At 29.8% G+C, this 17,258-nt stretch overlaps 1 protein-coding gene across 2 annotated transcripts; it reads right to left on the reverse strand.

Annotated features, from left to right (window-relative positions):
- Positions 1 to 4,948: 4,948 nt before the first annotated feature.
- Positions 4,949 to 8,442, reverse strand: LOC107461229 (uncharacterized). Of its 2 annotated transcripts, none has more exons than XM_052252512.1 (7): positions 8,178 to 8,442; positions 7,983 to 8,082; positions 7,761 to 7,899; positions 7,246 to 7,367; positions 6,999 to 7,120; positions 5,835 to 5,994; positions 4,949 to 5,748 (listed from the first exon to the last, which is right to left on the reverse strand). In XM_052252512.1, the coding sequence occupies exons 1-7, from the start codon at positions 8,314 to 8,316 to the stop codon at positions 5,640 to 5,642; spliced, it is 891 nt and encodes a 296-aa protein (XP_052108472.1). In that variant the 5' UTR covers positions 8,317 to 8,442; the 3' UTR covers positions 4,949 to 5,639. The 2 variants fall into 2 exon arrangements, with proteins under 2 accessions (XP_052108472.1, XP_015935197.1); XM_016079711.3 differs by having other exon boundaries at positions 7,779 to 7,899; positions 8,178 to 8,433.
- Positions 8,443 to 17,258: the final 8,816 nt, after the last annotated feature.

A 17,258-nucleotide genomic window follows, 5' to 3' on the forward strand; every position in this document is an offset into this window, starting at 1 on the left:
AATTTTAAATATTTTTTATAATAATTTTTAATATTTTTTATTTAATTTTAAATATTTTTTATTATATTTTAAATTTTTTTTAAATAAAAAATATTCAAAAAATCAAAATATAACAATCATTAATATCTAAAAATTCTAAAAAAATATCATTCCAAATAATAAACAAAGCAACATCCCAAAATTCTAAAAATTTTAAACCTCTTTCTTTTAATCTCTTTCTTTTTAAATACTCAAATAAAAAATCTAAGAAAAAAGATTCGCGATAGATTGTAGACCTTAAAATTTTATAGTAACAATGAAGTAATGACAACGTATTTTTTTGCGACGTGCTCAAGATTCTGTCGCCAATAATTATGTGTAAAGAAAAATGAGCACAATAGAGAAGTTGACCACGTCGAAGAGAGGCACACGGAAAAGGAACTTCAGCACGGTGGAGCGAAATAAAGGACCGGCAAAGAGAAGCGAACGTACAGCAGAGAGAAAACAAAGGCACCAGGGTGGAGCTTAATTGAGATAAATGGAGCCATGACCCCAAATTTTTTATAAAAAAAAAATAGTATTTTTTCAAAAAATAAAAAATAGTTTTGTTGGTTCAAATGCTTTACTATAACTTAAAGTATTCAAGTTCAAATCTTTATCTCTTACTTTTATTGCACAATAATTTTTAGTTTTAAACATTCAAAACATGTTGGATTTGGAACACTTCCTCTACATTTGAGTTTAAATATAAAAAATTAGGTATTTTTTATTTAATTTAATATTATTTTATATTTTATTATTTATTTAATTAAATTTTTTATATGATAAAAAATATTAGAATATTCAATAGGTATTGATATTATTGTATTTGTATAAATTGATAAAAGAAATTCAATAAATATTATAAATTTTAATATTTGTCTTTCTAACTTTTTTTTTACATATTTTACAGGATATATATTCAAATTTTTATATAAAATAATCATGAAAAATAAAAAAATTGATGAATTTTTAAGAGAAAGGCTAATATTTAAGAAGGAGAACATATAACTTTTACAATATCAATACCTATAAATAGCTCTTCTACTTTAATGAATCATAAAGAAAGTGAGATATAACTTTCAAAAATTCAAAAACTTGCATTTGATGATTTTGACCTTAATTCTTTGGAATGAAATCTTGAAAAATAGCTTCAAATTTGACAATATCATCCAAATCAAAAAGATGAGGTAAGACAAACTTATCTTAAATGAGGTCCATGTAAAAAATATCTTAACAATTATTCTCTATTTGGTCCCTCTAAAATTTTGTTTCAAGTTTTACCACCGAAAAGTACAATAGAAAAAAATACACACGGCAAAAATAAGTACATGCATAATGCAAAGAGAAGCAACGCGAAACGAGACTTTATTTTGGGGAGATGTAAAAAAGAGAGTGAAGTAATTAAAATTTCATATAGTTTTTATGTTTTTATTGTAGTAATAAAATTAACTTTTTAGAATGAATTATATGTTATTTTTGATAATTTTTAAAATTTTTTACATCCTAACTAATAATTAATTATATGGAAAGAGAAGCACTGCAAAAAGAGACTTTATTTTGGGGGTGTAAAAAAAGAAAGTGAAATAATTAAAATTTTATATAGTTTTTATTTTTTTATTGTGGTAATAAAATTAATTTTTTAGAATGAATTATATGTTATTTTTGGTAATTTTTAAAATTTTTTACATCCCAATTAATAATTAATTGTAGTTGATTAGTATCATAATTAGTTATCTAATAAGATTGTTTGAAATTATGAACAGACAAAGCAATTATTATTATTATTATTATTATTATTATTATTATTATTATTATTATTATAACATCGTGTTTGGTTGTATCGAGAAATGTTGTGTTATTTTTACGTACACTCACTTTTAACTTTTTTATTTCATATTTAAAATGATTAATAAAAAGATAACATAAATATAATTTCTGTTATGTATTTATGTAATATACAGTATAAAATTTATGCTTAGCCCACTTAAAAAAAAAAAAATCCACTTTTCATTGGTCAAAATCAACTGGTGGTTTATATTTTATAGGAATTCCCAAAAAGAATGCAGTAGCGCCAACTTGCTATCAGTAGCGTAAGGTTCCATATATTATGCTGTTTTTTTTTTTCACAATAACTATTTGTTTTTCAGAGATTTTTTTCTTTTTTGTCTTTAATCTTTGAAAGAAAAAGAAAACTTATTATTTATCTAATTTAGAAAAATAAATTTAAGGAGCACACCTACTAATATCAATGTTCCAATATGTCCAATTCCAAACATTAAAATCTTGTCAGACTTTTTATAGAACTCGTGAATTGAATTAGAAACTCATAATCACTTCAAAAATACTATAATGGTTTTTATCTCAGGCTAGTGACAAACTCTTAAATGGAGCTTAAATTTGTGACAGATTAATTTTTGACTTGTTAGATTAAGAGATACGGTGAACAAAAAAATTATATTATAGTTACATCTATCTATTATTATTTAACCAATAATATTGCATGTTGTGGTTTTATATATAAGTTCATCTCGAAACTGTAAAATCTGAGTCAGTGCTGATTATATTAGAGATTGACAATTGACCCTGTAACCCTAAGTTTAGTTTAGTAATCGCATTCATTCATTGTTGCATATGCGTAACTCCAAAGCCAATTATTACCTTTGCTTCCCAACCCACTTGGCGGTCCACTTCTCACTTGGATATTTACCTTTTTAATTCATTTATCGTCTCCTCCTCGAGTACTTTCTTTGTTGCTAAATTAAATTGATCATTATATAGTGTATATATTATTTAAAGAGCATGATGACAAGTATTTTGTTACTATTTTGTATAGATAGAGTGAGGGATATCCAAACTCTACGCTTTTATGGTACACTGCCGACACTTGGATTTACATTATTTCAAATTTTAAGTGGGGCCCTTTTTTTCTTTTTGTACAAAATGGCGTGCATACTTTTTACTATGACCAACTATACCAACCCCCACAATAAACATATGTGTGTGCTCTTGGTTTAGTTACATATATACTGTGCTTGAGTTGTTTAGTTTACATCAAAGTCGGTGCATACAGGTTGGAGGCTTGGTTCTAGTAGAGCATATTATAACAAAGTCTCCTAAATAATCACATTTGGGTTCAAATTCTATTAGTCAAAAAAAAAAAAAACTATTAGTGTGGGTGACTGTGTTGTATGGGTATATTGTATTGTAATGACCAAAAAAAAAAATCCGTGTATATACCAAAATCAACTATTGATAACTTTTAATTTTTTATGTGTACATATCTTCTTATACTACATTACATATAATTTCTCTTTTTTTTTTTAGTTACACATGGTATTTTTTAATTTGTCAAATAAAAAACTAATTGATTGAGAATTTGAGTCTTATTTAAAAGTTTGTCACTGATTAATAGATTGCTATATGCAAAAGATAGAATTTGAACCTCTAACATTTCTTTAAATAGAAAGTGAGTTGATATCAACAAATTGAGTGCAGCTACATATATAGTATTACAGTGTGTGCCTGATTTGCACATGACGAACATATACCTAATTAATTTTAATTAAAAGTTAGAAATAAAATAATTTATATTTTAAAATTAATTTTAACAAATTAAATAGTATACCGATAACGCTGACTAAATTCTTTTACAATATATAATTATGAAAACGGCAGAAAATTTTTTTGTTGTACTTACTTTCTTTTACTTAATTTTGGATAGGGTAGAGTGCAATGAACTCTGCCATTTTTTTTTTTTGGTCAGGAAGTCTACCAATTTAAACACATCTATAAACCAATTTTGTGAAACGTGATAATTTGTTGTAAATGCAGGGAGTATAAATTTATCGTTGCAAAAATTGGCATGTTTAAGTAAGGGTGGCAATATATACTTTATTCGTGGGTACCCAATCTAACTCCACCCGGCCGGATAGGGTTGCCAACTCGATTTGCAGCGGATAGGGTAGGGTGCGGGTAGGATTTTTGTGCGGGTTGAGTCTCAACCCTACCCGATTAACCCGCACTCTATATATGTATATGTTATATTTATATAAAAATATGTTTTAAGTAAATGTTGAACCAAAGATCTCTCATTAAATGCAAAAAGATTCTTAGCCACTAAAAAAGAATCATTAATTGATAATTGATTTTTTTTTTTACATAAAAATCAGTTCTATTTTGAATTATCATCAAATTATATAATAATAATGTATCTTTTCTGTAATCGCGGGTTAAAAGCGGGTAGGGTTAGGGTTGAAATATTCTCAACCTGTGAATAGGATTGGGTTGGATCCAAACCCTACCCATTGCCACCCTTATGTTTAAGAGCCTGAAAATTTTGGAAATAAGATTTTAGGGATGCAGTAAAGATTCAACAAAAACTTTTATGTGGTGACAAATTGGCAAACTTCCATTTTTATTTTGTTTATCCAAGGAGTCATCTTTTACTTTTAATTTGCTGATATCAGTCACTCTTGTAATCAGAAGCAACCTTTTCTTTGGAGACTTCAAAATAGAGACAGTATATTTTGAAAAAATTGATCACCTTAGCAAGATGGAGAAGGAAAGAGACCCCCAAGGGTGTATTTGCGAATTGTGAGGAAAAGGAAAGGAAATGTTATGGAAGGGGAAAAAAAGAAAATAGAAGAGATGATTTAAGATTTTTAAATTTTTTCTTATCCATGAGTTTAAAATAGATAAAGAGGAATTTTGAAAGCCGATGTTCTCAAACTTGTGAACCCACCTAAAGAAACCAAAGATCACCGAATGTAATACAAATAAATTATTGTGTATAATGTATATGCTGGTACAGCCACATGATTGTGAATAATATTAGGAGCCATCAAATAAGAACACACAAAAGGCTATTCAAAAGGACAAAGCAACGGCATGTGAAGCAAGCATATCTTTCCAAAGCACCTCACACAACGCATCAGAAACATTTACAGCCATCTTTCCTAATGAATTGTACCCAAATACGCATTAAATATACTCTAAGAACATACAAGTAAATCTTCGTTCTTCTCTCTATGTTAGTTACTCTCTCACTTCCAACAAGAAAACGAATGAGTAAAAATGAGACCAATAATAATAAGGAGTAATTGTCCTTTTCGATCCCTAACCATTTGTTCGAAAGACAAAGCACCTCTCCACAATTCGAAAATCTCTAACCGGTCCCGAACCATCCAAGTAATTGGTCTACGCACCCCTGTTATTGGATTAAGCAGTCCCTAACATATCTGTAGGTCACCGTTCACACGGCCACTTAGACGAATTACTTCGGGATAATGGTTAAGGATCGGAAAAGACATTTACTCTAATAATAAGACTAGAATACAAAGTCTCCAATGCCTCACAATCAACTGTTCCAAGACTGACAAGGGCAATGATCTCAACGACAAAAAGAAAAACAACGCGTGTCAGACACACACTTGTTTGTCACCTAAGGACCTCTATCATGTCGTAGAATGCACGAGCTCTCCCATCCATCATCCATATGGCCGACAATTAATGCAGGTAAGTGTCAACTATGATTCCTTTTCTCACAGAAAACAAAGGAATTTGACACTACTAGACAGTTAAAATTGTTAGTTTTTCAAAGTTATGGAAGAGAGTTTCATCTAGTTTGTTTTGACTTGCTCAGTGTGCTGTAAAGTCTCAGCCATATATAGCTCAGTTGAAAAATCATCATTCACTCCTCTTTGATGTCGATCTTTAAGATCAACTAACCTGTCATCAAGCCAACAGATTATTATAGAACAAGAGTTTTTCTCTATGTGAAATCAGAAGAGTTACAAGGCATTTTGATCAAAAACCTTTGAAACTTAGATTCCCTGTAGATGAGCATTATGCTGAGCACAATTGGGATCAACGATAAGCATAAGTGTTCCAAAGAATGCCCGCTGATAATGTAGTTATTTGCATGGTAAAGTTTCTTGTCAGTAGCGCCTTCAAATTTTGCTAGCAGATAAATACCTGTGCCAAAACATTTCAAGCTTCAAAGCTTACCACAAAAATGAATGGTATATATGGGTATTAGTAATAGCCTATTACTCAAGGTCATGACCAAGATTTAAGTTCCTGAACTTGTATGTTAACAGCTGTCTTGTTTTCCTTAAAATTTACATCATTCATGGACAGTGTAACAGAAAGGAATATATTGCTTATAGGGGGCAGCGGGTCACAACACAACTGAAGAATGTTTCATGGGACAAATAAGGGGAAAAGAAATTATAATACAAAATGCAACAAGGGGTTAAAAAAACAATCAAGCTAGCTCTCATTCAGACATTAAGACACAAGTATGCCCTCAAAATCAGAGAAAAAAATATATAATGAGTGATCCTTCCTGAGGGTTAGTATAAACTCAAAACACAGAAACTTGTCCTAAAAGCTACAGAACCAGGCATAGCGGTAGTATAGCAAAGGCAAACCCTGAAATCAAACTCATTTTAGGGGACTATAGTCTTATATGCACTAGAATTCATCACAACTATGATAACCCCAATATTATTGACTTCCTCTTGATTAGTGCATCTTTGATGAGAGTTATATTTTTCTTTTCATAATCAAACAGAATATCTTAATACTTGACCCTTTATCTTATCCCTATCCCTATCAAACTGGCTACATCATTACATGAAATCCACCCTGTTATAAGAAAATACCACTAGTTTCCATTCAAATGAAGAAGTCCATAAGCGCCCACTATATAGGGCATTAGCAGTGTGACCAACAAGTGGAGTGACATCTTCCTTTCCCATATATTCAATTATACAGTTTATGTAAGGTACCCACCAAAGTTCATTTGGTAGAAAATATAAAGCTGCGAATGGTACAAGAGTTTACTTCTTTTCTTAGAGTTTCCTATTCCTGTTACTACTGCCATTTCATCAAGGCAATGATGGCAGTCGACAGAGTTAGCAAACACTAAACAAAGCAAATTAAAACCACAGCATTACAAACGTCTATGAGATTACCTGTAGCCAGAAACCAATATCTTGAGTGAGTGTACTTGGAGCTATACATAAATGCTATTACTGGAATAGCTAGAGGAAGAGTCAACTGGAATATCATGCAGAACCGAATGTCATTATAATTTCTGCAACCAACTAGAAGACAGAATTCAGACGAAAACTGGGATACTGTTTCAGCACCTTGACTTGAAGAATGAATTCAAAGACAGAAACAGCAATTTTAAAGTATGTAAGGAAAAGAAGAACTAACCGTTCATAAACTACACAAAGAACGGCAGCAAAAATGAGTGCAAACAGGCAGAACAACCCGATCCTCTGGCCGAATCTCTCAACAACCAATGCGGAAAAAAGCGAAGAAAATGCCACCATCATCTGGCATTGATAAAACCAGTGAACGTTTGAGTGAAAATAGATGCGAGAATAGCAGTTCCCAGACATCATTGCAACTTTGTAAAGTAAAAAAAAAAAATGCATTTAGACAGAGTTACTGGAAAACTAGTACAAGAACAAGTATGAAATTTGTTAATTTCCATAGCTAAATTACGAGTATTCCTTTAGAGAGAATTCGGTGAGTGGTATATGGAACTGAAAATTCGTTACACCATCAAAAGTATCTACTGTTAACGTGTTAGTTTAATCAGAAAGCCTCTCATCAAAACGAATACATCATGCAGTTGGAAAATGTCTTCTATTTACTACTTAAACTCAAACACCACAGAGTATATAAAAAAAAGGGATAAGAATCAGAGAATAAACGTCGAATACTTGGTCTGCAATACCAACCGGTAAAGTGTCCCACAACACACGGTGGTTGTCAGGCTTCAAATGGTAATAAGCAGAACCAAAAGCCACGCCTACTATTCCAGCATAGAATACTACCCAAGCATAGACTTCTCCTTGAGAACTGAAAAAAAAAAGGACTGCTATCATCTGAAGACAGCGATTGTAGCAATTTTAGTTAAAATGGCGAGAAGAATAGTGGAAAACCTTATGTAGAAGACAGCTCCATCGAGGGCTAGAACAAAGCCCAGAACACCAACAATTAAGAAAGGGAAATTTGTGATGACATTGATGGTGTTGGGAACTCCTGCAAAAGAGCGAGAAGATGAAACGATGAGAAGAAGGAAAACAAAAACAAGAGAAGTGATTAATATGGTTGAAGATTGAAGCGAGCGTGGTTACCGAGAAGATTGCGCATGTCAACGAAATGGTGGTGGTTGTGGGAGCGAGGGATAGTGGGAGTGAAGAAGAGGATGCAAAGAGAGAAGAGAAATGCAGGTAGCCATATACGACTTGCGTTGAATCTTGGTACCCAAGCCATGGGTGAAAATGAAATTTGGTGTGAGGTTTTGGGTTTTGGGGGTTTGATTTGACTATGGAGTATGGGGGTTCCTTCGAATGAGAGGAAAAGGAAAAGAAAGAAAAATAGTTAGGTCAGGTGGTGGTTCGAATGTTGGAATGAGAAGGACCCCAGGGTCCAAAGGTAGACCAGAGACCCCACGTGGGACCCCTTTTAACGTTATGTAGTAAGGTAACGGTGCCTACTGCATGCTCATTTTCAGTTTCATCCATCATCCTTCCTATGCGTAACAACAATGTTAAATAATTAATTATGACCTGAATTTTGGATTTTGATTTTCATGAATTTTTTTTTACCCATTTACTAGTTGTAGGGCTGAAAGTGAGTCAAGCTGGCTCAAATTCGATTCATTAATAGTTTGATAAGCTAAACTCGTGAGTTGATCGGTTGAGTTTGAACTTAAATTTGAGCTCATAAATTAAATAAGTCAAGTTTTAGTTTGGATAAACTCAGCTCATTAGCTCGTAAGCTAACTCTATTATATATATAATAATATTAAAAATATAGATTAAATACATATAAGATATGCGTATTAATAATTTAATATATACATATAATAGTAATATATAATTTTACATATATATAAATATTTTTAATAATTCGTGAGTTTTCGTTGAGCCGATCTTGAGCTTACAAAATAGGCTCGATTGTTAATGAATCAAGTCGTGAGACAAACTTAATTTTCGTGAGTCGAGCCTTAATTTAATCTAATTCGACTCAACTCATCTCACTTCCAATCCTACTTGTCATACTAATATATAAAAAATTAATTGTTAACATATCAAATATATATATAAAAAAATAAAGGATGAAGCTTTTTTTAATTTAGTTCGACCAAATCAAATTTATATTTTTATTTATGTTTTATTTTTTTTTCTTTTTCCTTCTCTTCACTTTTATCATAATCATCCTCATCATCTCTTTCTTTTTCATAACCTTGATTCTTTTTCTTCTTAATTTAATATCAAATGATTAATTTAAGGATAACAAAAGTGATATAAAAATTTTAGATTAATAATATAAGAAATTTGTTAAAAATAACACCAAATTTTTTTATAAATGACACAAAAAATTTTTAAAGAATCAGAAATTTAAAATTTTAACTCACTCAACTAATAAAATACACTCAAATATATTTTAGAACAAAAAATACAACAATTTATTACAAATGACACAGAAATAATTAGACATGCTATATATGAGTTTAATACCATAGTTCAATAATAAAAAAATTTGGTTAAAAATTTTTATGTTAAGAAGTTGTGTTACGGTTAAAAAATTTCAATGTCAAAATTAAAAAACTTTATGTGTCGTAATTAAAAATTTTTGGTATTATTTTTCTAATAAATTCTACACAATTTAAAACTCTCAATCCTTTGTCTCTTCTTGTTCATTGTTTTTTTTTCTTCTTATTTCACTCTCTTTAACAAAAACTTGTGTCACGGTTAAAAAAATTCATTACTATTTCTAATAAATTATGCCCAATTTTTTCTTCATCATCATCATCATCTTATTTCATATTCTTATAATTTTTTTATTTCACTCTCTTAACAAGAATTTGTGTTACGGTTAAAAAATTTCGGTGTCAAAATTAAGAAACTTCTTATGTCACAATTAAAATATTTTGGTGCTATTTTTTTGGATAAAATTCTACACAATTCAAAACTTTTCAACCTCTTCTTGTTCTTCTTCTTTTACCTACTCATAATTCTTCTTGTTTCACCTTCTTAATAAGAATAAAAAACAAGAAGAAGACGAAGAAACAACCAGAAAAAGGAGAAGGCATTGCAAGAAATTCTTTAAGTACCGTCGAATTTAGCGTCAGACTCAAATTCAATGATAAACTCCTTGTCAATAACTAATTACCATCGGATTCTAAAATTCGACGGTAATTTTTGGTAAAATTAGCGACTAGTTCCATTAAATAATTGACAAAAATATGGAGGTGATTACCGTCAGACAAATTCCAACGATAAGTTTGGCGCCATGTGCTATGGTTTTGCGCCACATTACCTTCAGATTAATCAATAGTAAACTTGATGATAACAATAATTTTTTGTATTTATTAGAACCTATAATCAACAATTAATAGTCAAATCTCAATTAATAAAAATCAAGGAGTATTTTTAATGAAAATAGTCAACTATATATAAGGTAAATATTAGGTGTACAGAATAAAAATTCAAAGAAATAAAATATTTTCAAACAAAGCATAACAAACCCTAATCACTACGAGTCTTGATAGGTATCATCATTGACATCTCCTTGGTCCTGCAAAGGTGGCAGTCTACCTAAAACAAGAGTGAAAATAGTTATGTGGCTAGCGTACAATATAATTATATAATAATCTAATTAAAGTTTAAAGATATAACAAGCTAGTTAAACTATACTTAGGTTACTGTTATTCGGATTCATCATCTTCTTTCTCTAGTTCATCCTCCTCTTTTGAGGTAACTTCTTAATTATCGAACTCGTCTTCTTCTTTTTTATCTCCATCTACCTCCTTTTTTTTCTTAATCATCATCGTCCTCTATTAATAGCATGTCATCGTCTACTCTAAGGTTAATGATGTCATTATCCATAATAGTCGACCTAAGAATAACCTAATCCACTTACAAATATTTTGTCTTTGACCCATCGTTCGAGCGAATACAACTTTTGGTTTAGACTATTGATCATTGTCAAGTTTCTTTAAGTTCAGATCTGACCGCCTACAAGTGTCCATCAAGTCTAACCTAACCTTATTGCTATCCTTGGTTCACTCGTCGTCTACTACCGTGTGTATGATATTATCAAACATATTTTTTTAATATGGGTCACATCAAGATAATGATAAACCAATTTCTCTTTTCAATAAGGCAACTTCCAAAATATGCTTTATTTTGTCAAATTATGCTTCCTGTCATATCCCAAATGCCCTACTCCGTTCTCGACGATCTTAAGGATACTACTGACTCGATGTAACACTTCTAAACCACTCAATCTAACGGGTTTCTCTTCTAGTTCAGTTTCAATCTTCCTAAATGAATTTTTGTTGCACAAAAAAGGATGGTCAAACTCGAAGAATCTTTAACGACCATCGAACCACAAATTCTTACCCTTATTCTTCAATCAAAATGACTTTGTATCCTCTATACAAATGGGACACAATATTCTACCTTGAGTAGACCAACCAAACATCTCATACATAGAAAAGTCGTTAATGGTCTACATCAATGCAGCATACATTTGAAAGTTTGTTTTAGTTAAAATATCATATATCTCTACACCATCAATTCACAACTCATTCAACTTATCCACCGAGGATTGCAAGAACATATCAATTTTGGCCTTTGAATTGCTCGGACCAAGTATGATGCAAGTTAAGAATATGTATGACTCTTTCATGCTCATTTTGAGATGTAGGTTATAAAGAGTCCCCACAATAGGCTAACAAAAATACGTGTTACTGAAATTAAAGTTTTGTGCAAATCCATCAGAGCACAAAGCTAATCTAACATTTATAGATTCTCTCACAAATATAGAATGGACCTGATCAAAGTACTTTCAAGACTCTTCTTATGACAGGTGCATCATAAAACTATTGTCTCTCTTGTTGTTACTATGTCATGTCATGTGAGAGGCCGAACTCATTAAAGCATATAATTTTTTTAACTTAGAGATTAGGGATAAGTAGTGCATCCTTTTGTTTGAAATTCTATTTAACCTTCATTTACCAATCTATTTTCTATCTACTTAATACCTCGGTGCATTACAAAATTTACAAGTAGTAAGGTCTATATCCCTTTGTAATACAGCAAACAATCCCTTTGAAGCTAGTTTCTTTGCTTCATAATGGCTTTGAGAGATGTCAGTAGTCCTAGCTGGTACTAATTTTTTATCAAGGGCGGATCACTTAGCAAAAGACTCTCATGTGTGATTTGACTCAAACTTACTATTCATCATTGTAATCTAGATAAATAATTTCGAGTGAATATACCCCTCAAACAACGGTTGTGTGGCATATTTTAACAAATCATAAAATCTTTTGTCTTTGGGTTAGACTCTTATTCAACATCTTTTATATTATTAACACTGATTGCATCAAATACTATCTCGTTGCATCTCTCTTAGTTACCTTCCAATTCACCTCTTCCAAATTCATCTCTCTAATGACTCGACCCCTCCTTGATCGACCAGACCTATTGAAATTTGGTGCAGATCAATTGATTCTCTGTTCATCAACTTCTCTATGTTCAGTCCATACCCAATATCCACTCTTAATCCCATTACGGTAAAGGTGAAGGTTATATCCGAAGGTCCAAAAAACTTAGTCAGTCGACACTTATAACACGGGCACCTAGTTATCCCTTGAAACCTAGAAGATTCTCTATTGAAGACATACGCAACAAACTAATCAACCCCCTCAAAGAACCTAGGTTTTAAACTCCCTATTTGACCGTTATTCCTATCATATATCCACAAACGATAATTTAAAATCATTTTGAAACAAATAACCTAAAATTCAACCAAGAACACAACTTTTTAAATTTTTTAGAATTTTGATAGTGTTTATTTTATAATTAGAATTCTCTACCAAATATATGTTTTATTTTTTCATAAACCAAACATATTTTTAAATAATTTTAATGAAAATTTGGTAGAATTTTTCACTAAAAATTTTATCAATTTTTAAGAGAAAACAATTGTAGGCATAAACTAAAACAAACACGCATTCAATAAAATATCAAATCTTGGTTCTTCTAGTGTGTAATCCCTTATTACTTTGCAATTTTTCAACAAGAAAGCGCCACTAGATAATCTTTTCATACTTTTGTCCTAAAACTGTATCTTAGGAAAAGTAAGTATAGTATAAAACTTAAATAATTTAACACGTTTAGAGATAGCACGAACAATTCACGTATATATTAGCACGAATAACCCATGATTAACACCATACGACATTCAAACAAAAAAAATACTAAAATAGAATAAAGTTAGTGAAATCTAAAAATTAATAACATTTGTAAAAATAATTAATCTGATTTCAAATCTTAATTAATAATAAAATTAACTTAATTAATTTAAATTCAAGTCTAAATTAGTCTAACTTCAATCCTAAAGTAAATCCTAAATTAATTTATCTAACTAACTATTCTAATTAATTATAAACTAACTTAATTAATCAACTTAAAGAAACTAGAGCAAATGATTCATCAAAAGCTATTTTTTTTCTCTTGATTATATCATTGTGCAACAAGCCTTGCTTAGTTTCTCACAATCTTGCTATCTTATCCAAGTTTATTTCTAAATATTCATTTTATTCCTGTGACTTCTTGTCATTCGAATCTGGAACCAAAGTCCATACCTTATTCTTTTTAAATTTTTTTAGTTCATCTTTCATAGCTTTAAACCAAGACGAATCTTCAATAACCTCTTCCATGTTTTGAGGTTCTATTGTTGAGATAAGGACAAAATTGTTTGATTCTAACCTTCTTATAGATGATCTTATTGTAATTCCATGTGAAGGATCACCTATGATGAATTGATTAAGATAATTCTGTATAAATTCTATTCTCTCAATTTGAAAACATTTGGAGCAAGGTTCAAGTATTGATTCTGCAGTTTCTAATTTTTTTGCAGTCGTATTGTCTCCTAAAGAATCAAAAGATAATTTTATTTTGTCTCCAGAATCTTCATTTGCAGCAACATCTGCAGAATCTAGGGACAACACCTTGTCCAGAGCCATTTTTAACTTCTTTATCATCTGTAATCATCTATATAAATACTAAAAATATCATTAATCTCAAAAAATGTGACATGTATAATTTTCTCAACAGTTTTAGAGTTTTTAATATAAATTCTATAGGCTTTACTAATTGTGTAATAATTAATGAATATTCTTCCACAGCTCTTTGGATAAAATTACCAAAGTTTTCTTTTGTTCAGAATAAAGTATTTCCATTTAAAGATATGAAAGTATTTTATAATTGGAGGAGTTCCTTTCCATAGTTTATAGGAGATTTTCTTTAAAAACTTACGAATGATAGTTCGATTTAAAATATAGCATGCAATGTTTACTTCATCAACCTAAAAAAAATTTAAAATATCACTTTCACATAACATTGCTCTAGCCATCTCTTGAAGGCTTCTATTCTTTCTTTTCACTACACTATTTTGTTGAGGTGTTCTTGGACAAGAGGAGTTATGTGTAATGACATTTTCATCACAAAAAAAAAATTCAAAAAATAATTTTAATTTTTTTTTTATGATCACTTCTTTTACAAACAATTTTTAAATATTTTTTATTTTGAACATTCCTGTTGAATTTTTGAAAATCTTGAAAGTATCATTCTTATGAACAAATAAAATTACCTTATCATATCTAGAATAGTCATCCACTATAACTATATCATAACTTTTACCTCTAAGTTTTTGAGTTCTAGTAGGACCAAAGAGATCAATATTTAAAAGCTCTAAAAGACATTTAATAAAGACGTCTTCCTTATATTTAAAAAAATTTTAGTTTGTTTGCCCATTTGACAAGTATCACAAATGATATCTTTATCAAACTTTATATTATGAAGACCTCTCACTAAATTATTTTTAACTAGTTTAGAGATTTGGAACATGCTTGTATACCCTAGTCTCTTTATGTCAAATTTATTTTTCAAAATCAATTGAAAAAAGGTATTTTGTATTTTGATTTTTTAGTTCATTTAGTGTTAAACCATAAACATTGTCATACTTTTTGGCCATGAATAAAATAGAATTAGAAATTTCATCAATCACCTTGCATTTGATTTTTCTAAAGATGAACATATAATCATTATCACATAATTGACTTATGCTAATAAGATTATCCGTTAATCCTTCAATGAGTAATGCATTGTTAATGCAAGATGAAAAGTCCTTACCTACTTTTCTAATGGTTGTGATTTTTTCTTTAACATCATCTCTAAAAGTCACAAATTCACTATCATATTCACTTAGCTTGATGAAGAATATGAATTTTTCATCTGCTATCAAGATTTCACATGTCTTTGCTCTTCTTGAATACAAGACAAATTTACAAAATTTTCATAAAATTTTAGGTATTCAAACTAATTTAGATTCTTTGATAATTCTTTTTTATTGCTCAAAAACATTATAATCACAAACAATATTATAAACATAATTATCAGTTTTCTTTTTGTGAATGAAACATTGAGGAAAAGAATGTCCATCTCTATTACAATTAGAATAAATGTTGCTTCTTTTTGAAAAATTTTGAATGATAAAGAATTTTCTTATTTTAAAAGAGGTGGCCTTGTGATTTTTATTAGAAACATATTGAACCATTTTTATTTTTGAGGAAGAGGCTTTAAAATTATTTTTTAAAATTGGTTTTCTCTCTTTCACAAAACCAAGATCAGATTTTATAAAAAAGGACTTTTGATTAGCTAGCTAGAATTTTGTCCAAATTTTCAAAACCTTGAACAAACTTTGTTAAATCAATGTTTAAATTCTTGATAATCTCTTATAATTTCTCATTTTCAGCAAGAACATCATTTGATGCATCAGCTGAATTCTTCATTTTTAGATCCTTAATTTTTCAATTTTCAAAAGCTCATTTTCTTGTTTTAAAACATAAGAGAATTCTGTCATGCTTAATTGTTCTTTGAGCTTGGCATTTTTCAATTTCAAAACATCATTTTTCTTTTTACATTTGCTATATTTATTGAAAAGTTTAGCAGAATTTTTAGTTAAATCATCAATAATAAGATACAATGATTCATTTATCCAGTAAGAAGCTTAGTAAAGTCTACCTTATCATAATTAGTTTGATTAGTCATGAGACAAATATGATATTCATGATCAAAATCTTTATCATCAGTGTCATTTTCAAGATGTTCCATGATGTTATAAGAACCTTCTTCTTCTATCTTTTGTAAAGTAAATAGATATTTTTTTACCATGAAAAATTTGAATACGGAAGAACTAAATAAATTTTATACCTATGAAAAATAAATTATCTTTGACAAAAATATTCAATCGTTAAATTTTTATTAACTCCAACATTAAATTCTAAAATTACCTTACCACTAATCATCTTCAACTTTGAACCTCTTTTCATGCCTCCTTCTTCATTTCTTTTTCTTTCTCTTCTTCCATTACATAAACAAAATGAAAAACTAAAGAACTCTAAGCCCTATTCCTACTCGCCATGTAGCTACACCTTCAATGACACCAAATTCAAAGACCAACATAACCCACTTCCATTTTAGCAAGTTCTCTTCCTTTAAGCCTCCAAAATGCTCCTTTTTAATAGTTTTAGAAGTAGCTCATTTTTGAATTGAGCATTCAAAACTAGAAGAAGTCCTTTTCCATAAATGTTTCTAGAACCATCATGGAGCTTGCCAGTGTGGTAACTTTCTTTGCTTTAACCAAAGAGGTTTATGAGGGTTCTTCTTTTTCTTTGGCCATTGGCATCAAGTTCACCGTTAACCCTCGTGAAGGCACTTTTTTCTTTTTCTTAAGTCCCACTTTTTCCTTCTCTCCTCAAACCCATTCTTTTCTCTATGTTCATGTACTATTGCTAATGCTAAAGCTTCTCTGTTTATTTATCATGATTTTAAATTATGTTTTTCATAATCAATTAAGTTGTAATTACTATGAATGATTCTAAAAAATAAAAAGACAAAAAAAAGAGTAAGATAGACAGATTTGAAAAAAAAGATAGATTTAAGTTTAGGATTTTTTTGTTTTTCATTTTGTTTTTAGAATGGAAGAAGAAATGAAGGAGGCATAATGGGAGGTTGAATGTTGAAAATGATTGGTGGTAGAGTTAATTTTGGAATTTAATATGTTAATGAAGTTAATAAAAATTTAATGATTGGATATTTTTGTTGAACATAATTTATCTTTCACGGGTATAAAGTTCA

The sequence above is a fragment of the Arachis duranensis genome, chromosome 8, assembly GCF_000817695.3.
Source record: "Arachis duranensis cultivar V14167 chromosome 8, aradu.V14167.gnm2.J7QH, whole genome shotgun sequence".
NCBI lineage: Eukaryota > Viridiplantae > Streptophyta > Magnoliopsida > Fabales > Fabaceae > Arachis > Arachis duranensis.

Excerpts from the sequence above, each read along its gene's own strand:
- LOC107461229 (XM_052252512.1), bottom strand. The coding sequence starts at position 8,316 with ATGGCTTGGGTACCAAGATTCAACGCAAGTCGTATATGGCTACCTGCA. Across the intron at positions 7,121-7,245 it reads CTTTGTGTAGTTTATGAACG|AAATTATAATGACATTCGGT; the intron begins GTTAGTTCTTCT and ends AGTTGGTTGCAG. Across the intron at positions 5,749-5,834 it reads AGGGAATCTAAGTTTCAAAG|GTTAGTTGATCTTAAAGATC; the intron begins GTTTTTGATCAA and ends GCTTGATGACAG.